The 21,030-nt window shown below is 30.4% G+C and overlaps 3 protein-coding genes across 5 annotated transcripts; all 3 read left to right on the forward strand.

Annotated features, from left to right (window-relative positions):
• Positions 1-1,276: 1,276 nt before the first annotated feature.
• On the forward strand, positions 1,277-5,528 carry LOC123012736 (probable cytochrome P450 4d14). Its single transcript, XM_044410840.1, has 8 exons — positions 1,277-1,445; positions 1,489-1,689; positions 1,735-1,917; positions 3,614-3,942; positions 3,988-4,056; positions 4,100-4,271; positions 4,317-4,487; positions 5,293-5,528. The coding sequence occupies exons 1-8, from the start codon at positions 1,301-1,303 to the stop codon at positions 5,451-5,453; spliced, it is 1,431 nt and encodes a 476-aa protein (XP_044266775.1). The 5' UTR covers positions 1,277-1,300; the 3' UTR covers positions 5,454-5,528.
• Positions 5,529-5,564: 36 nt separating this feature from the next.
• Positions 5,565-8,341, forward strand: LOC123012735 (cytochrome P450 4C1-like). Its single transcript, XM_044410839.1, has 7 exons — positions 5,565-6,024; positions 6,073-6,273; positions 6,319-6,504; positions 7,257-7,597; positions 7,642-7,882; positions 7,927-8,100; positions 8,146-8,341. Exons 1-7 carry the CDS (start codon positions 5,880-5,882, stop codon positions 8,310-8,312), a joined length of 1,455 nt encoding a protein of 484 aa, XP_044266774.1. The 5' UTR covers positions 5,565-5,879; the 3' UTR covers positions 8,313-8,341.
• Positions 8,342-8,763: 422 nt separating this feature from the next.
• Positions 8,764-18,238, forward strand: LOC123012740 (adenylate kinase isoenzyme 1-like). Of its 3 annotated transcripts, none has more exons than XM_044410846.1 (4): positions 8,764-9,036; positions 12,366-12,503; positions 17,681-18,052; positions 18,110-18,238. In XM_044410846.1, the coding sequence occupies exons 1-4, from the start codon at positions 9,022-9,024 to the stop codon at positions 18,179-18,181; spliced, it is 597 nt and encodes a 198-aa protein (XP_044266781.1). In that variant the 5' UTR covers positions 8,764-9,021; the 3' UTR covers positions 18,182-18,238. The 3 variants fall into 3 exon arrangements, with proteins under 3 accessions (XP_044266781.1, XP_044266780.1, XP_044266782.1); XM_044410845.1 differs by lacking the exon at positions 8,764-9,036 and adding an exon at positions 9,228-9,312; XM_044410847.1 differs by lacking the exon at positions 8,764-9,036 and adding an exon at positions 12,145-12,274.
• The last annotated feature ends 2,792 nt before the right edge of the window (positions 18,239-21,030 follow it).

The raw sequence follows: 21,030 nt of genomic DNA on the forward strand, positions 1-21,030 counted from the left end.
TATCTTGGTTAATGAAACAATAAATGTTATAAATAAAGGTTATTATCATTATTTTTATGATTTATTCATTAAGACCACATTTACCATAGTAAAGGATAAAATGGAAAAACGAATTAATTTCAATTTTCAACAATAAACAATTTCCAAAACTTGGTAATTATTGCTAATAATATATTATATACTTAATTTAAAAAAATTGTTTCTACAATTTTCTTGTAAAAATATTTTATATATACCGGGTGATCAAGAGTGACTGTTTAAGTTGGCAACGGAATTAATGATACCGAGTGACTATTAATGTTTGTGAGAAAAAAAAACATTGTCAACACTGAATTATTGTTTTATTTGGCGACTAAGCCAGAGTTGGCCGTCGCAAATGAATGACAATTGTGTTATAAAGTTTGACGTTTGAATTTGAGAGACAATGTTGCCAATCTAAGATTCTAAATTTGATGCCAAAAAAATCACAATCAATTATTACAGTGTCATTTTTTTATTTGGAAAAAGTAACACAATTTTAAAATACATTAATATAATATTATAATTAATATATTTTTTTGTGGTGGTCAAGAATAAGTGTTTAAATTGGCAAACAGAATTAATATTGATACCAAATCAATTAATTAAATTAATGTGTGTCACTAATTGGTAACATTGAATTATTGGTAATTCTCCTAATTTGTTCTCTTAAGATGCTTCACATGATGTTTGGATTTGAAAGTCAAGGTTGCCACACTAAAACTTGTCACCAACTTGGGGTTAAAAATCAAAATCATTTACAGTCACCCGGTATGTCAAATTTAGTAAATTTCTCGCTTGAAATTTATTAAATTTTGTGAATTTGCCGTTTAAAACCGCGCTAATTGTTCAAAATGAGGATTTTTTTTGATTGTTTGAGCAACATCTACCGGGTGGTTACAAATGTTTCTGGCAAAGAATTATTGGTAACCTTTCTAATTTGTTCTATTAGAGTGATGTTATTTTCTTATTTAGCACTTCCTTTTATTTTTGATTAAATTAAATCTGAAATTTAAATGAGCAGTTTTCCTTGGTGTTGGACCACATTTTTAAGAGAACTAGTAATTTAAAATACACAAATAAAACAATACAATTACGCATAATTAATGAAACTTAGAATAAATAAAATAATTTATTCTAAGGTGTTGCAGTGTTTTCCTGGATAATTATAAACACAAGAACGCAATCAAAATTATTGTAATTAATGCATTTTTTATAGCCTAGAGGTTGCTTAAATAACACGTTGTTTGAAGTTTTTCCTAGTTGTGACCGACTACTCACAATGTTTGTATTTGCTGTAATTCTTTGCATATTTATTTTGTATTTATACCACCGAAATGAGAAATTAAACCGAATTTTGGGTACTTTTCCAGAACCACCGAAAAAATTCCTGTTGGGACATGTGCTCGATATAAAATCAACAACCGGTAATTATTTCAAATCAAATTTTATGCACTGATTGATTTTTAGACGTTCTTGATGTTTTCTCCAAGTACATAAACGACTTCGGACCTACTATAAAACTGCGAGCTGCTACTCTTTTCGCAGGACTTGGAACAACAGATTACCAACTTTGTGAACTCTTATTGAGTAATAATCGAATTTTATCAAAGTCCCTAAACTATCAGTATGCAAGAAATTGGTTGGGAAACGGCCTACTGACTAGCGACGGTGAGACTTGTTCATTTATAGTTCCCAAAAATAATAAAAAAATAGGAGATTATTGGCGCCGACATCGGAAAATCCTGACTCCAGCTTTCCATTTCGAAGTTCTCAAACAATTTGTCGAAACTTTTGAATCCGTGGGAGGGATTTTCGTAGAAAAATTGGAAAATTCTCAAGGGTCTAGTGTCGATTTGCCCCCTTTGATCACCCTGTGCACCCTGGACGTGATTTGTGGTAAATACAGGGTGTTTTCTTAATATTACGAAAAATTTCAACCACATACAGGATGTATATTGCGAGTTGAAAAAGTCCGTTAGTGACCTTTAAATGCTAAAATTAAAAAAAAATTATACAGGCTGCGCCAGAACACTCGCCCTAGAGAAAAATGCTATATAAGGAAAGATACCAGGAACATGGAAAAAATGTTAAAAAAATTTATTATAAAAATTTCGAAGTTATTAGGGTTTAAAGTTTGCACTTTGCCTCTATTTATTTCTGTTGCAACAATAATTTTTCAAGTTTTTTTGCTACAGGCTGTTAGAAGACGAAACAAAGAAGCTGTATCCTAAATTGTAACTCTGTTTAATGTTATTTGTGGCTTTTATTGGCAAAATTTTTGTACCTTTACTAAATAATTGTAAAAAAACATATACAAGTTCGTCAGTATTATTAAATAGACATAAAAAAATGTCAAATGTCAAAAATTTTTAACAGATAGAATTTTTTAAACATTTTTTCCATGTTCCTATCATCTTATCTTACTTCTCTGGAGCGCGAGTTCTGGCGCACCCTGTATAGATACTAATCCATTGCCTAAAATTATTTTTAAAGTTACAGCTTTTCTCAAAAATAAGTTACAATACAAACTTGTGTTTTTTTGAATGAAACACCATATGTTTCTGAGCATTTTTGGATGTAGATTTTTATGACAATGTTTTTAAACTAAACTTTTATTGGTCGATTTTGCTTAGTTTTACAAATAAGATGTTTTTTTTGACAAAAACATGCTCTTTTTAAAAATTTATTACGCAAAAACGAGGACATCTAGAAATATTTTTTTATTACCGCAAAGAAGAAGGTATAAGCTATAAGGTTGTAACATTTTTTTAGTGTGTTGCATTTGCAAAGATAAAAAAATGAAGGCTTTTGCTAAAAGTTTAATAACTTAAAAAATTAAGTGGGACAGCCTATTTTATTGTTTTTGCATTTAAAAGATTATTAAATTGTCTTTCTAAAATTATTTACTTTTAGGTTTTTATAATCAATAACTAAAAAGATATTTAACGTTAAACAAACAAAAAATAATAATCATTACTATTGTTTTAGTAGCCAAAAAGTGCATAGTTGCATAAGAGATGGAAGAGATATAACTTAATAATCAGGTTTGTGTTAAACTGAATCCATTATTATTTATTTTCACAAAGTTTAGCTTAAAAACATTGTTTTAAAAAGCTACATCCAAAAATGCCAAGAAACATAGAGTGTTTTATTAAAAAAAAAACACAAGTTTATATCGTAAGTTATTTTTGGGACATGCTGTATTGTTAAAAATAAATAAGTGATGTAATAGAGTAGTATCTATCAATGTCCTACACAATTCTTTTAAATTTCACTATTTAGAGGTCACTAATAGACTTTTGCAACTTGCTGGGACACCCTGTATGTATTCTACATCGAAAAATAATACTAATAAATAAAAATATTCAAATTTTATGACCCTGTATATCCGTAACGAGGCTTTATAGACCTATCGTTTTTTATTCTCACCTGAGGATGACCACTTTGTGGTCGAAACGCGTTGTGCTATTAAAATAAAAGTTTGGTGTGACGGGCTAATCGTGTTTTTGTTTATCGTTTTTTTAACAAATTAATGTTGTTTTCGATGTAGAATATGTAATTTGAGAAAACACCCTGTATATTGAAAAATCAGAAACTGCAATGGGGACGAAAATCAACGCTCAGAACGGCGAAAATGCAAACTACGTGGAAAATGTGAAGGAAATGTGTCGAATCTTGATCGATAGAGGGTTATCGCCCTTAAAAATTCTCAACACCACCTACTGGATGACCAAGGATTATTACAAAGAGAAGAAATCGCTGAAAATTTTGCACACTTTCACTTCAAATGTCATCGAAAAACGCAAAGCCGAGCGAAGCGAGGAAAACCCAACGAAATTGGCTTTTCTGGATTTGTTACTGAAAGGGGAAATGCTCACCGATCAGGAATTGCAGGAAGAAGTCGATACTTTCATGTTTGAGGTGCGCTCTCGGAGTGCTTAACAATTTTTTCTACGACTTTTGTAGGGTCATGATACGACAGCATCGTCGATTTGTTTCGTTTTGTACTGCCTGGCAAACCATCCCCAAGTCCAAGTGTGTATTTTTTACCAACTGTTTTTTTATTAAATTTTATTAGGGGAAAGTTTTAAGGGAACAAATCGAATTGTTTGGGGATGCGAAAGCTCCAATTGTGACTTATCAAGAGTTACAAAAAATGAAGTATTTGGAACAAGTGATTAAAGAAACTTTGAGATTGTATCCAGCGGTTCCAATAATCGGGCGATGTGTTACGGAAGATATCATTTTTGGTATTTATAGGCTCGGCCGCGCCTCGGACTAATTTATTCTTGTAGGTGAACATTTAATTCCCAAAGATACAAATATCGCAATTTTTATTTATGGGATTCACAGAAATCCGAAGTTTTTTCCGGATCCGGAAACTTTTAATCCCGACAGATTCGAAAATTTGAATTTGCCGCCATTTGCTTACATCCCGTTTAGTGCAGGGCCCAGGAATTGCATAGGTAATTTTTTTGAGGGGCCGCTAACTAAATGTGTACAACTAAATCACATTCTAAACAATTTCACCCAAATTCCAGTAATTCCAAGAAATTTCTCAATAATCCATCGTAATTCCAAATTAATTCCTGTAATTACAACTTCATTTTCGTGATCCTAACTTAATTTTTGTAATTCAAAGTTAATTCTAGTAATTTCGATATTTAATTTTGAAAAGAAATTAATTCCAATAATTCTATATAGCATTCCAGTAATACCAAAATTGCACCGAAATTCTAGTAATATCAATAATCCATTGTAATTCTATTGTTTTTGAATTAATTCTTATAATTCAAAATTAATTTTTGTTATTCAAACTTAATTCCAACTTAATTTTCGTAATTTCAACTTAATTTTTGTAATTCCAAAATACTCATTCTGATACTTTTAAGAAATTCAACGTAATTTTGAAAAGAAATTAACTCCGATAATTCTATAAAGAATTCCAGTAATTCCAATAATTTGCCGCAATCCTATTGTTTTCAGATTAATTTTTATAATTCCAAATTAATGCCAGCTTATAGTGTCCGTAATTTCAACTTAAGTTTTGTAATTCTAAAATAATTATTGTAATTCTAAATCAATTCCGATAGTTCTGAGAATTTCAACGTAATTTTTAAAAGAAATTATCTTCGAATATTCCAAACAAAATCAAGTAATTCTAGTAATTCATAAATAATTCCGTTATTTCTAAACAATCTAGAGAGAATTTGTACTAATTCCAGAGTTAACGGCTCCTCATTTTTTTTTGACAAAAAATTGTGGTTTTAGGTCAAAAATTTGCAATGTTGGAAATAAAAAGTATTGTCTCTAAAGTTGTCAGATGTTTTGAGTTGAGATCAGCTGAGCCTTATCACAATTTGTTGTTATCAGCAGAGACTGTCCTCAAGTCGGCGAATGGGATTAAAATTGGGATCAAAAAACGAATTTGAAAAAAAACAAAGTAGCTAAATATTTATTCTGTATTTTTATAATTTTCAACAAATAAAACACAATTTTTTACTGTTGTATTTATTTTTGACATTTTTGCATCACATTCTACGTTTTCCAATTACTTTAGGGTCGCTATTACGATTTTTTGAGTTATAAGACTGAAAAAAATGTTAAAATGATCAAAAAATATTGCGTTGCTAATTTAATGTTAGGAAAAAAAATAATCGTTTAACATCAACTATTAAGTCATTTTTGTTTATTTACTTATTTAAAAAAAAATTCACTTAACAAAACACAGAAAGTGCATCACAAGACCTTGATCTTTGAATAGCAAACAGGCTTTATTGAACTTTACTCCGATTTTCATCTACTTGGAATACATTCAAACATTTAATCTTATTTAACCCTTTTATTTATACGTAACCATGTTCTTAATTGCGGTCGTTGTTGTTTTAATTTTGATATATTTTTTTCTAAAACCGGGGAAAAACACAACAAATATTGAGGATTTCCCTGAACCTCCATCGGTGTTATTTTTTGGTCATGCACTTGACGTCAAATCGACCACAGGTAGGTATCTGTTTTTCTTTTATTTCTTGTATTAACTTTTTTTAATAGAAGTTCTTGACGTAACAAGCAATTATGTCAAAAATTATGGAAAAATCGTGAAACTCAGATTGGGGCCTTTCTTCAAAGCCCTTCTGGTAACGGATTACAAACTAGTCGAGTTTTTTCTAAGCAGCAATTCAATTTTAACAAAATCACTCAATTATGGATTTGCAAGGTCGTGGCTCGGAAGTGGCTTAATACTGGCCAATGGTAATACAATAACAATTTTTTTCATGATGAAAATGTGAATTTCAGGAATGCATTGGAAGCAACACCGGAAAATTCTCACACCTGCTTTTCATTTCGAAATTTTGAAAAAATATGTTGACATTTTTGAGTCAGTTGGGAAGGTTTTAATCGAGAAATTGGAAACTCTAAATGAAAAGGAAAGTGTGGATTTGGACTTTTTGGTACCACTCTGCACCCTAGATGTAATTTGTGGTACGATAATAGTTGACAACATTGAATTATTGTTGCCAACGTTGTAAATTTTATTAAAAAATGTTCGTTTTTTTGCGAGAGACCACGAAACATGACTGAACAACATTTAATGTTGCCAATTTAATTTCTTTTGGTCAGAATTTTTTCTTTTTTGTGCTAAAGGTATCCAAATATTGTGGAAATTAAACTGAAATTAAATTGACAACATTAAATAATTTAGAGTTGCCAACTTATTTTATGTAGTAATGTTTTTTTGTGTTAGAGTCCGCAATGGATGACTAATTATAACTGAAATTAAGTCGACAATTTTTCTATAGTGTTGCCAACTTAAATTCAATTTTTTTCAGTAATTTTAAATTTTGTTTTTGTGGCAGATACCGCAAAATGACTGTAATTAAATTGGCAACATTAAATAATTTAGAGTTGCCAACTTATTTTATTTGGATTTTTTTGTGTTAGAGGCCGCAATGGGTGGCCAAATATAACTGAAATTAAGTTGGCAATTTTTAGTTATTGTGTTGTCAACTTAAATTCATTTTTTTTTAAATTTCAAATTCCGTTTTTGTGCCAGAGACCGCAAAATGACTGAAATTAAATTAGCAACATTAAATAATTTAGTGTTGCCAACTTATTTTATTTAAAAATGTTTTTTTGTGTTAGAGGCCGTAGTGGGTGGCCAAATTTGACTAAAATTAAGTTGTCAATTTTTAATTGTCGTGTTGCCAACTTAAATTCAATTTTTTTTATGCTAGAGACCGCAATGGGGACGCAAATCAACGCCCAAAAGGGCGAAAATTTGGAATATGTGCACAGTGTGAAGGAAATGTGCCGAATTATAGTCGCTAGGTTTTTGTCACCTTTCAAAATTTTCAAATGGACTTATTGGATGACGAATGATTTTTACGTTGAGCGCAAAATAGTAAACATTTTGCACGCTTTTACCTCTAAAGTTATCGAAAGGAGAAAAATGGAGCGTAATGTAGGGGGAAACAGCAAGAAAATGTCGTTTTTAGATTTGCTGTTGAAATTTTCCGAAAGTGAAAAATTGTCAGATCGAGATATTTGTGAGGAAGTGGACACTTTTATGTTTGCGGTAATATTTTTTTGGTTATTTAAGTAACTGAAAATTATTTTCAGGGTCATGATACTACAGCAGCCAGTGTTTGTTTCGCACTGTATCTTTTGGCCAATAATCCGAAAGTTCAGGAGAAAGTTTTCAGTGAACAAAAAGATTTGTTTGGGGACGAAAAAAACCCTCTTGTTACATATCAAGAATTGCAAAATATGAAATACTTGGAATATGTTATCAAAGAAACACTCAGATTGTATCCTTCAGTACCGGTGATTGGAAGATACTTGAAAGAAGATACAAAATTTGGTAAAAAATAATTCGTAAAAAATCTTTATTTTTTGTTTTACTAGGAAATCGGGTGATTTCTGCGAAAACAAACGTCGCGATATTTATCTACGGTATTCATAGGAATCCGGAATATTTTCCAGATCCGGAAAAATTCAACCCGGAGAGATTTGAAAACATGAATAATTTTCCTCCGTATGCTTACATACCGTTTAGTGCCGGACCCAGAAATTGCATTGGTTTGTTATTTCCAATTTTAGTTCAAAAAAAATATATTATTTTAGGCCAAAAATTCGCCATGTTGGAAATGAAAAGTCTCATTTCTAAAGTCATCCGCCATTTTGAATTAAAACCAGCCAATCCGCACCACCAGTTGGTTTTAGCCGCTGAAACTGTCCTAAAATCGGCCAATGGAATTAAAATTGGGATTAGAGCGCGAAATTCAAATTAAAATGTGACGACAATATTGGAGTTTTATTTTTTTTAACCCCCATGAAATTTGAAGCAAAATTGCAAATTCAATTTATTTTTACTAAAGTAACTAAATTTTAGAAATTTTGTTAAAGCAATGTAATAAATCGTAAAATTACATTCAAAATTGCATTTTTTCTACAAATTTAAAGCATTTTTTACCAAAAAACTCAAAAGGTTTTACTGAAACAAAACAATAAATTGACAAATTAGGTTCAAACTATGTTATTGTCTATGAATTTAAATCTGAAGTTACCTAATTTGATAAAGCTAGATAGCTTTTCAGTGAAATACACAAAATTTAAAATTTTCAAGACAAATTGTGAAATAAGGGTAGGCAACCAATAATACACTGTCATTATTTCATTCATGTTTTTTTATTTTAACACAACCGGGGAAACTGGCTTTTTTATAAATTTATTTGACTTTTGTTACATTTTTGCGCAAAATTGTCAGTTTGACATTCACTTCAAGTATTTAATCCTATCTGATCGATCGTAAAACAAACTTACAGATAAGACTGTTTAAATTACAATTAAAAAGTTGATGGTAAAATTTTTTTTCTGCTCTCCGACTTGGAGGTTGTATTGAAATGTGAAATATCGATCGGACGCAAGGCGAATAACTAGGACAAATCCTTTGTATCATTTCCGACTCTACACCAACTCCTCGACCTGACCTCACCACCGATGGGCCCCAAATCTGTGAGTAATTTTCTTTTATTTCATTCGATAATCTATCATTTTTATCGCAATTGAGCTAAACTCCTCGATGTGCAATTACACGATTAGAGGTTATAAACACACTTCAATTCCGCAAATTTTTATTTCCGATTTATTTTATTTTATAAAGACACCTACGCTAAAAGCAAAGTTGCGGTATTTTTAGTCGTAGCTGAAATCGCAGTGATATTTTAGATGCTTGCAAATCTTATTCAAATTTTTGTTATTTCTGTAAAATGTTTTCTGTTTGAACAAAAGGTATTTACCATTTTATTTGGTACTAACACAAGCCCAATTACGGCCAATTAATTTGAATTGCTTATTTTTAATATCGGAAAATTACATTAAACCGTACAAACGCTCGATTATTTTCTCATTGATTAAAATACTGGGTTACGGTAAAGCCGGGAGAGGTGGACCAGCGGGAGAAATGGACGGCAAAATGTTAATCAAGTTTTAAGCTGCTTGAAAAACGTGTGGCTCAATACAAAATTATTTTACATTTAAAGTGAATTAAATAGTTTTTAATATAGTATAAGCTGACAATTTTAGATTTTTTAAAATGACAGTGTTTTTGGGGTAATTTTAAATAGGCATAATTTGGAAGATATTAATTACTTTTTTTGGTACAGTCAGATGTTCAACTTTTACTAAAATTTATTGTTTAAAAAAATTGTCAAAGTTGAACAAAAATAGCAAAAGCAGTTAATAAAATCTAGTTGCAAGAAAAGACATTTGTGGTTTCAATTGAAACAAAGATCATAATTTTATAGTAGGTTTTTCAAAATGTGGTCCTCTGTCCCCGACTTACCCTATATAGACGTCAAGGTTTTACATCTATTTAAGTTTCTGTGTCCTCTATTAATATTGAATTGTTATTGATTTATAAAGTCAGGAGTAAAGTGAAAATTGCAATATGTTTAGTCCCATGTCATCATTAGTTGCAAAATCTACCAATTTTTGTACAGTTAAGGAATTAAAATTTCGGACAGTATTTTTCTGTCACTTCAAAAAGTTCACTCTAAACTACCTTTTACTGTCATCATGCCTGACATTTGACAATTAAACTTTTCTGTCAGTGACGCTATTTTTTAAGTCAAAATGACAAGAGTAAAAAATGAGGTTATTAATGTAAAGCTTGTTTTAGAGTGTCCATTGTGAAAATGACAATACTGCCCGAAATTTTAATTCCGCAACTGTACATCTGTTAATTGCGACATTGCAAAAACTAAACGGAAAAAATTGATACAAGCGTCGTCTGCGTTGATTAACAGTAATAAAAAGTCTACGCAATGTCAAAAAATGGCCGACAAGTCCGCGCTCTAATGGAATCTGTATACTTTGGTTTGAAACCTTGATAAATTTTTGTGTTTTATGGGTTCTATAATAATTTTTTTGTTGATTGTAATTTTTTCTAAGAACTAGACCAATAACATAAAAATTATAACATTTTATAAGCAAATATAATTGTATTTATTAAAAAAATTAAATATTTACATTTGGGTTAAATAGTTATTTTTAATCTTTACAAAACAAGAAAATTACAATAACTCTTTATTATTTCTCCAATACTTCAAATAAAAAACACAAGGATTAATTTTATTCTCTATTAATTAGTTCTCTATTATTCTCAATTTTTTTTGCTTTGAGAAAACCCCTTGAGAATTTTTCATATATCTGTTCAAAGTTGTTTTGGATAAAGCTTTTAAAAATTAACTTCTTCTTGCAAATTCATAATCTTTTTTGGAGAAGTGTACCTCCAGGCAATACAATAACTTACTGTAACTTCAGACGATCTTGGGTTTTTTGGGGAATAATTAGAAATTTGCTCATGTAAAAACACAGTCCTTGGTTCTAAGTCTTTTGCATCTGACTCAATTTTCACTACACAATGTTGACCTTTACTGTAATTGTCAATTTTTTCCTCCATTTTTTTTTCAAGTTTATTTTCGTACAGCTTATTCAACTTATAAAAAAACTCATAGAAATCTTATATAAGCTTCCTGTAAGTTTTTTTCTAAATTTTGAATTTTATTTAGTAAGACAAATTTTTCTTCCGAAAATCTGGAAAATTTTTCAATCAAAATCATGAGTATCACCTACTTTCTAGATTTGTTGATCAAAATCAAATCGAAATGGACTTGAAATTAAATAATTTTTGTCAAATGAGTCTAGAGATTGGAGACACGTTTCTAACGGTTTACGTTCTGAATTAATGGAAGTGGTAAAGATGATCTGAAAACGAGTAATTTTTTAATAATTCAAGAGCAAGAATGGAACTGCATTTGGTAACAATTTTTTGTTTTTATAATAGCTCGTTATTTCTCCACAAATTTCGGAATTTGGGGGTATATTGCCGATGGTACCATTTGGTATTTGGTATTCTCTTAATCCATTCGTTCTTTTGATTCCAACTTTTTGGAAATCAATGTAAAGTAACATCCTCTTTCCACAGCAAGTTTGAATACTTGGCATTTTAAGAATTATAATGTAATGTCTGAAACAATGATACTATTGATACTGCGCTTCTTAAGCGGAAAAAATAGATTGGTTGTGTGACAGATTAATATTTGATTAAATATGTCAATAATTGTCACATTTAATTTCCTGTAAATTTTCAAATTTCACTAATTACAGTTTTCTTTGGAGCGTAACACGCGCATCATCTACCGGAATTTACCATGATTTTGGCCTATTGGATAGACTTGTTAATCAACACAGACGCCGATTTTTCCAACAGAAATGAATAGAGTCAAAGTGCAAAATTTAAACTCTCATAACTTCGAAATTTTTATATATAGACTTTTCCATATTCATGATATCTTACCTTACATGGCATTTTTCTCTGGGGCGCGAGTTCTGGCGCACCCTGTATATTGAAATTCGTAAAAAAACAATTAATTTGGATACTTGACTCTTCTAAGTACTACCAGGCCAATTTTCAGCTTCAAGACCGTAAACACCCTGTATAAATAAATGCAATCTTCATCTGGAAATCTAATTATTTAATTAGTGACCACAAAACGAGGCCTTTCCGGTCACATGAAACGTCGCACAACCGTGTAGTCAAAATGATTGATTTCATAATCATTTCGACTGTTGCATAAACGCTAAATTCTCGCTGAAAACGTTGGCAAGGATGTCAATGCCGCGACTTGTTTTAACTTTAGTCAACTCGCGTTTATTCTTGACTACACACACGCTATAATAATAGTTCATGGTGAGTTAACGCGAAAACAACCAATAATTGGGCTATAAAATCGTATTTTTTTCGTATTAATTTTTTTTCTTTCTTTTCTTATCATCTCCAGGCTCCCACACCGGAAATCAAAGTCCCCATCATCTGGGTGTTGGGCGGTCCCGGCTCGGGCAAAGGCACCCAATGTGAGAAAATCGTCGCAAAGTACGGTTTCACTCACTTGTCATCCGGCGATTTATTGCGGAATGAAGTAAGTACAGAGAACTACGAGTACATACTAGGAGACGAAACGAGATAAAATTGATCGATTTTTTGAACCCAAAAAAAGTAGTAGGGCAGAGTAAAAATGAGGGCGCTTAGAACGTTTTATCATCTGAGTTTCAAATCGTTTTAAATTAATTTAAATTCAACCAATCTACTAATAGCTTGGAAAAATTTCAAAAATATCGAGCTTTAAATACTTAATAAGCTGTGTAAAACCAAGGAGTAAATTTTTTACGAGAAATATGAGAAAAAAAATATTTAAAATTTAAAATCTGTGCTCCGTTTCATGTTTTTCAAAATGTTTCAAACACGGTTGAAGATACAAGAAGAATATAAGAAAGAAAGTTGTAGAGAATAAAAATTTTCTAGTAAAAAGTCCGCGAGACCATATCATTATCTTTAACCGTTTAGGTTTAAATTAATTTTCTGTCTCTTGACCACCGGTAAAAATGACACGTATTCGTTACTTGAGCGTCTTTGAACGACTTTAGGACCTAAACCATTGAAGATAAAGATATCTCTCTCGGATTTTTTTCTTGAATATTTTATTCTCTACGACTTTCTTTTTTATATTTTCTTGTACCTTTAACCGTATTCGCAGGAATTTGAAAATTATGAGACCGTGCAAATTGCTAAATATATGATTTTTTTTAACTATACTGTTCCAAAGCTCCGCATTTCTTCGATTACTCTGACAGTAAAGAAGATAACGAAATGCGTTTTTTTTTTGGATGATAGACATTAATTTTTTCTATGGTCCAAAGATATTTTCGTTATTATAGGTAATTTCTACAGAGGGTGGCGCAACAAAGTTATATTTTTTCTTATAGAACACCCGGTATATTATGCACTTATTTGAAGGAGTTTTTAATTCTAGGAATATCCATATTTGGTTTCATGGGTCTATCATGAACTGTTTATCATTTATGGGCAATTTTATGAAAAAAAGTATAATTTTTTTAAAAATCGCAACGGCTTTGCTAGAAAGAAAAAGTGAATAAAAACAATTGCAACCATTTGAGTCTGGTCCTAAATTATTCTGGTAGAAATTCAATCAATCTTTTGCAACTACTGCAGTGTGTTGACATTAGCAAAATATCAATTTTCTTGATTTTTTCAAATGAAACACCCTGTATGTTATTACTTTATCGTGTAAAGCTTTTAATAAACTTTCTAAAAAACCTAGGGTTTGGATGTCTAAACTTTATCTGTTTTATTGTACACTTTTTAATCCTACAAAATTTTAACTTATTCTATTGAAGCCTTTAATGACATCTCTGTTGAAATGCGTAGGGCAATTAAACTTTTCTTTATGGGTAGACTAGACGTCTGTCTGACGAGAAATGACAGAATTTTTGAATATTTGCTATAGAATTAATTAAATTTTGAAGTTTTTATAATTAAGGTCTTGCATTGAATTCAAATTCCAATTAGTGTTTCTTGAGTTTTACTCAGTATTTCAATACACAACCTGTTTTCTCAATTGATGTACAGAGTGGTTATAAATGATTTTCATCCAGCCAGCTTTGGAATTTTTTTGCATCTAAATTTATTTGTGCCGCTCTACTTTTTTGAAAGCTTTAGTTCTGTCATTAGCGTCACTTATTAATTAATAATAAATGGTTGTTAATTAAACTTTTATTGTTTCAAGTAATTTCCAATAATAATTGATAATGATGTATACCCATGGAAGAAAACAAGTTTATAATTGAAGTCTATTTTCGAAGTGGACGCTTAGTAAACGCCGATTTTTTAATTTCGAGTTGAAACAAGTAGGTACCCCTATTTTCGTAAAGCGGCATTTTTTATTTTACATGGAAAATTCACAGCTGGCTAGATGAAAATCATTTATAACCACTCTGTATAACGTAATTTTAAAAAATTATCCAATTTTTTTAGAAGAGGAAGTAACGCAAACCTACTTGATTTTTAACGCTAAATAGAATAGTGGCAAGGTTTAGACTTCCAAACCCTAGGTTTTTTAGAAAGCTTATTAAAAGCCCTATACGATAAACTGATAACATACAGGGTGTTTTATTTGAAAAAATCATGATACTTGATATTTTGCAAATGTCAACAACACTCTGCAGTAGTTGGAAAAGATTGATCGAATTTCAACCATAATAATTTAGAACCAGACCAGTAAAAATTGTTGCAATTGTTTTTATTCACTTTTTCTTTCTAGCAAAGCCGTTGTGATTTTTTAAAAATGTACTTTTTTTCATTAAAATTGCCCATAAATGATAAACGGTCCATGATAGATCCATAAAATCTAATATGGATGTTCTTAGAATTAAAATTTTTTTCAAATAAGCGCATAATATACCGGGTGTTCTATAAGAAAAAATATAACTTTGTTGCGCCACTCTGTATAGGAATTATCTATAATGACGAAAATATTTTTGGACCATAGAAAAAATGAATGTCTATCGTACAAAAATTTCGTTATCTTCTTTACTGTCAAAGTAATCGAAGAAATACAGAGCTCTGGGATAATTTTCGCGTTACCTTTATTTCTTTTTATTGAGAATCTAATGCTCTAACTGTCTATATTTTTTTTATTTGCGTTTTGCTCACCGTTATGTAAATACAGCCATTTTTTGTTTCATTACTCTTAACTCTTTCAGGTACGCACGTATTTAAAATATCATACAGCTATTTACTGGATTTAAAAAATAATCATTTTTCAAGTTGTTTTAAAAAATAGATAAATAGCACTAACGACAGTTTTTCATCGGTCTATGAGCAATTATTTTAGATTTCAGATTTTTTTACTTTCTCCGGTAATCTCATTAACTTCATGAACCCCTCATATAATCTCGTAGGGGAAGGCGGGGACCTTAACGTTTGAAGTCGAATAAAAAACTAAATATACATCACAGAAGTTCGAAACTCTATTTATCAACTTAATCAGTCTTCTCTCTGTTAGACTATAATAAAAAAATATAACAAAAATTATTATTTTTTTTAAATAACGATAAAAAGAAACAAAAATACTTTTACCCCATCTTGACCCACCCTTGGGGTAAAATGGGGTCCCCCATTGGGCAAGATGGGGTACTACAGTTTTAAAGACTTGCGTCTTCATCGTCGTCATCGACGCCAGCGCATCCGCAATGTGCCCATTTCCCACATAGCTAACATGTGATCCATCCTTCTTTGCTGTAGCAATTATCTTGGATCTCGATTTGGGTACAATAAATAATCCAGTTTCATCACAATTATAAATTTTATCTGGAGTAAATTTATATTCATCCAGAGCTTTTCCTAACAGTTCAAAAAACTTTCCCACCGACACTCTATTAAATCCCGCAAGTCCAGTAGCAGAAGTATTTTCTGGTTGAGGCTTAAGAAATCCCTTAACCTAACCTTTACCAGCTTTTGCCTTGACTTCACTGAACTTATGTTGCTTATTATTGGCAACTGTCAATTGATATGCCCCATACCTCATTTTGCCCCAACGAGACCTTGTACGTAAAAAAAAATTCATTTTATAAATGGACAAGTAATCGTGTAAATAACTGGTCTAAAATCAAGTTTAAAGTACAGGGATTGCCATGAAAAGATGTTGAACCTATGTATTTCTGACAGTCACGTTCGAAACACAATAGAAAAATAACATCAAATAATTAAAAAATCATTTTTTACTCACAGCCACGTTATGTGTTATGCTCAGGTTCTCGCTTTTGCCGCAGTGAAAAGTTTTGAGATATTTCTACAAAATGACGTTAACAGTTTTATCAAAACTGTTTTTGTTTTTGAGATATAGTGGGTCCCCGTCTTACCTCGCTACCCCTTCTTACCCCTCCTTCCCCTACATTTTTGAAAATTTCAAAGCATTCTTAATATGAAGTAGTCATTGTCTATTACTTAGTGACATAATAGGCATTTAAAAAAATAAAATAGTATTATAATGAACAAAGAAAAATAACAACAAATAATAAAAACAAAAGCAAACTAAATAATACATACGATAGCTAACAAAAGTTATTATTTTTTGTAATAATATGCTTGAAAGCAGTTTTTCTGTTTGCCTTAACAAAGAGACACTCTACAAGATACACACTGAGACTACATAATGCAAGTATCAACGAAATAGAAAAAAATTCAGTGCCACCATTTATGACATTTTCAATTGAGTACAGTGACGGACAGTGAATTTTGTCCAACCAATTTCCATGACAAACTAAAAGTGTAAATTAGTCTTTAGGTTTTTCTAACCTTGTTTGAGAACTTTGATGAACATTTATCATGTTGACAAAATGCCCGATATTCCTTACATTCTTGTTACCTGTGCTTTGTCTTACATTGCTTGAGGTATAGTACCTACTAATCCATTTTTTCATTGAAAATTTGGTCCAAAATGAATAAGAATTTAATTAAACTTGACAGTGTCAGTTATCATGACAATAAATCACAGACTACAGTGAATTTTTGTGAATTCACAGAAATTGGCTGGACGAAATGCACTGTCCATCACTGTACGTCATCAACTGATCAAATTTATCAACAAAGTTCATGTTATTGTTGTAATTTTCCACAACATCAGGACATACCACTCGTATTACAAAAAACTAAGAATAATACGAAATACAGTTAGTAAAAATGCAAAATTTTATCAATGTAATGTTAAGCGAAAGTGGTGACGTCACGAAGCCTACTAGTCGAAATAGGAAAGTATTTGCCTGATAAAAATTCTAATCCCAATGAAAGAAATTTGTTTTGTTTTGTTTTTTTCCTCTTTGTATTTATAATAATCATTATCCATTATGTGTATATTCCCAAAAAACAATTCAATTTTTTTAAGTTAAATTAAGTATCATAAAAATGTAGGTACCTATTTCAAACTAATTAATAAATTGTATAGTTTTCATAATAATTTTAAGTTCATTGATTGTAAATAAAAAAATGTGGTAAACTCTACAAGAATAATGTCTGTATTATTAAAAATATTACCATTAATGAGCAAAACTGCTCAGAAATATAAATTAAGGTGAGTTAAAAAGGTGGGTTAAATTTTAACCCACCGTCCCTGAAAGAGTTTTAAAACTTAAACGGGAAAGGAACTGCGCTATCTGGCCTCACTAACGGAACTATCCTAGTCTTTAGGTATCCGTAGAAGCGAATATTTCAGGCCTGAAATTGGTGCCAATGAAATTTCAGGTGTCTAGTGGGTCGCCGCGAGGCAAAGAACTGACGGCGATTATGGAGCGTGGCGAGCTGGTGCCGATGGAAATCGTCCTTGATTTGCTGAAAGAGGCGATTTTGGCGTGTTTGCCCAACTCGAAAGGGTTCCTCATTGATGGGTATCCACGGGAGAAGGCACAGGGGATTATGTTTGAGGAGAAAATCGCACCGGTTAACATCGTCCTGTTTTTTGACGCATCGGAGAAAACGCTGGTGGATAGACTGCTTGGAAGAGCGAAAACTTCAGGAAGAGTGGACGATAATGAAGAGACGATCAAGAAGAGGTTGCACACTTTTAACACGCATAATGATCAAGTCGTGCAACAGTATGTGGCCAAATTGAAGAAAGTAAAGGAATCCAGAAAGGGTGATTCGGTTTTTGATGATTTTTTTTTTTGGTTTTAGATCAACGCTGAGCGAAGCGCGGACGATATTTTCATGGAAGTACAAACCTATCTCGACCCTTTGGTCAAATAGAAATCATCTGTTGAATCTGTTACTTGTTTGTTCACAATAAAGATTGTTTAAAAGTGATTTTTTTTTCTATTTTACGTCTTGCCACAATACCGCATAAAATTGCTTATTATTTTCTATAAAATTAAATGTGGAAGGCTGAAAGGCCGAGGATTTTTGCTTAATTTTGCTTTATTTTTAATATACATTTCTTTTCTGAGAAACTAAATGCGAGAAATTTATGTTAAGATAAAGCAAAAAATTTCTAAACAATGTCTAAACGCAAAACAATCAAAAAATTAGGTCAGAAATTCTTGCATTTTTTTATGAATTTCAAAAGTTTTTTACCAAATAAAAAATCTTAAGATCGTTTTTTTAAGCAACAATTTCACTTGATTTGACCGATTTTAAGAAAACAAAAAATTCAAAATTTGTTTTGATAGATTCAATTAGAAAAATTATTAAATTAAATTTAAAAAAAATTAAGTAAAAAATGCACTATAAAATTAAGTCCAAAATGCACTATTTTTGCTGATTTTATTACTTTAAGGCAATTTTCAGCGAGAAATTTATAAAATTTGAGAGGTTTCGCCAACGCAAAGCAGAAATTTTGCCAAATTTGGATAGATTTAGTGCTTTTCATTAAAAAACTAAATTTAAAGGTTTTCTTACAATAATGTAATCAATTTTTGACGAAAAAACTGGAAAGATTTTACTGAAACTAGGCAGAAAATTCTTAAATTAGGTCTACAATATGTCATTCTTAATAAAATTAAATCAAAAATGCATTATGTTTGATTTTCTAAGAATTTCTAACGTTTCTCACGGAATAAAAACATTTTAGAGTGTTTTTTAAGCGAGAATTTCACTAGATTTGAAAAATTTTGAAAAAAAAAAAAATTGCAATCTAAAATGTTTTTATTGATTTAAAGCATTTTCTATTAAGAGATATATTAAATTCAAAAATTTTAAAAAACTAAGCAAAACAATGGCAAAATAAAGTCTAATAATAGTGTTATTGTTTTTGCTAATTTCATTAAATTTAAAGCGTTTTTCATTGAGATAATTATGTTACCTTCGTTAAAAAAATTTCCATGTTAGAAATGAAAAGTCTCATTTCTAAAGTCATTTTTAATTAAAACCAGCCAATCCGCGGTATGAGTTGATTTTAGCCGCTGAAACTGTCCTAAAATCGGCCAATGGAATTAAAATTGGGATTACAGCTCAAAATTCAAATTAAAATGTGACAATATTGCTGTTTTTTATTTTATTTAACCCCCATGAACGTTACGCCACTGGTAAGGCAAAGTTTATTACAAAATTTAAAGCAAAAAATTGCTTTAATTCATTTTCGCAAGTTTAGAGAAACTCACTAAATAAAAACATTTTTGAATAAAAAAGCAAAAAATCCGACAATAACCTCAAAATGCATTATTTTTGTTTATTTCATGCGATTATTTTGAGCTTTTGTCACAAAGAAACTCACTAAATTTAAAAAATTTTACTAAAGCAAAGCAACACTCACCAAATTAGGTCGGAAGTGTGGTATTTTTGCTTTTTTAAAAATGTTCAAAGTTTTTCACAAAATAAAAAATACCGTAAATTGCTATCAGAGCGTTTTTTAAAAACTCTATAAAATCCTACGATTTTGAAAAACCATGGAAAAATATTGCAAAATCAAATCTAGGATGCGTTATTTTCGCATGTTTTGAGAGATTTAAAGCAAAATTAGGTCTGCATATGTTATATTTTCTATAAAATGAAGTCTACAATGCGTTACTCCTGGTAATTCTGTTACATTTAGATCGTTTTTCAGCGAGAAACTTACAAAATTCGAGAGATTTCGCAGATATTTTGCCAAACATGCAAAAATTTAAAAGATTTTGCTATAACCATGTAGTTAGTAAATTGCAAAATTACATCTAGAACTGCATTATTTTTTGTTTTTTTCGACAAAAAAGCATTTTGGAGCAAGAAACTCGAAAGATTCCACTAAAACAAAACAGAAAATTTCTAAATTAGTTCTAAAATATGTTCCCTCAATTTCCTGAATTTCCGGTGGAGGAAATAAAAAATCTTCACTCATTTCCAAACTACACACAACAGGGCCGTAACCAGGATTTTATTTCGGGGGGGGTTTCTTGTTGGTCCATGAAAATGAAATTAAAGAAGACGGATTAAAAAGCAAAAATCTCTTAGTACACGTTTTTATTTTAAATTGAAATAAGAGATCCTAATTAAACATAAAAAAAATACAAATTAACTCACAAAAGTAACAAAAAATAAAATAATTTTTTAATACTTTTTATTGTTACAAATTTAAACAGGAGATGAATATTCATTTTTAAAACAAAAATTTTCTATGAACATATATCGAAAAATGCTACGCAAGGGGTGCGTCTTTTAATAGGTTTTTTTTTCAATATTTCCGAAATCATTTTAGAAAAAAAAAATCAAAATGTGCTACAGATGATAACTTTTATACACCTAAATAAGTACAAAAATAAAATGTTGAAATTTTTAATTAGGTGCTTCCTAAACTAGATGGGATTAAGGTAAAAATTTACTCTAACTATTTTGCCTGTGGTTTCTTGCCACTTTCAGCAACAAAATTTCATAGTTTTTCATAAAAGAAGGTCTTTTGTGTTTTTCCGATACAATTTACGGATTTTTAGTAAAAATCGGTTCAAAAATTTATGTTACAGACCATAAACAGCATAAAAATTAAAAATTAAATTTGTTTTACCGTTTAGGACGCCCCTGATTAAAATTTTTGTGATTTGGCATTTGTTTGGGTGTACATATAAAGGTACCAAATTTTGTAATTTTATCTATTCTGAAATATTAGGAAAAACCCTTTAAAAAACGTACCT

Source organism: Tribolium madens, unplaced genomic scaffold (assembly GCF_015345945.1).
Source record: "Tribolium madens isolate multiple individuals breed KSU strain unplaced genomic scaffold, Tmad_KSU_1.1 Scaffold_96;HRSCAF=242;Tcas5.2_LG5, whole genome shotgun sequence".
NCBI classification, from domain to species: Eukaryota; Metazoa; Arthropoda; class Insecta; order Coleoptera; family Tenebrionidae; genus Tribolium; species Tribolium madens.

Excerpts from the sequence above, each read along its gene's own strand:
- LOC123012735 (XM_044410839.1), top strand. The coding sequence starts at position 5,880 with ATGTTCTTAATTGCGGTCGTTGTTGTTTTAATTTTGATATATTTTTTT. Across the intron at positions 6,025-6,072 it reads TGACGTCAAATCGACCACAG|AAGTTCTTGACGTAACAAGC; the intron begins GTAGGTATCTGT and ends TTTTTTTAATAG. Across the intron at positions 6,505-7,256 it reads CACCCTAGATGTAATTTGTG|AGACCGCAATGGGGACGCAA; the intron begins GTACGATAATAG and ends TTTTTATGCTAG.
- LOC123012736 (XM_044410840.1), top strand. The coding sequence starts at position 1,301 with ATGTTTGTATTTGCTGTAATTCTTTGCATATTTATTTTGTATTTATAC. Across the intron at positions 3,943-3,987 it reads TCGATACTTTCATGTTTGAG|GGTCATGATACGACAGCATC; the intron begins GTGCGCTCTCGG and ends CGACTTTTGTAG. Across the intron at positions 4,057-4,099 it reads CAAACCATCCCCAAGTCCAA|GGGAAAGTTTTAAGGGAACA; the intron begins GTGTGTATTTTT and ends AAATTTTATTAG.
- LOC123012740 (XM_044410845.1), top strand. The coding sequence starts at position 9,250 with ATGCTTGCAAATCTTATTCAAATTTTTGTTATTTCTGTAAAATGTTTT. Across the intron at positions 12,504-17,680 it reads GCGATTTATTGCGGAATGAA|GTGTCTAGTGGGTCGCCGCG; the intron begins GTAAGTACAGAG and ends ATGAAATTTCAG. Across the intron at positions 18,053-18,109 it reads ATGTGGCCAAATTGAAGAAA|ATCAACGCTGAGCGAAGCGC; the intron begins GTAAAGGAATCC and ends TTTTGGTTTTAG.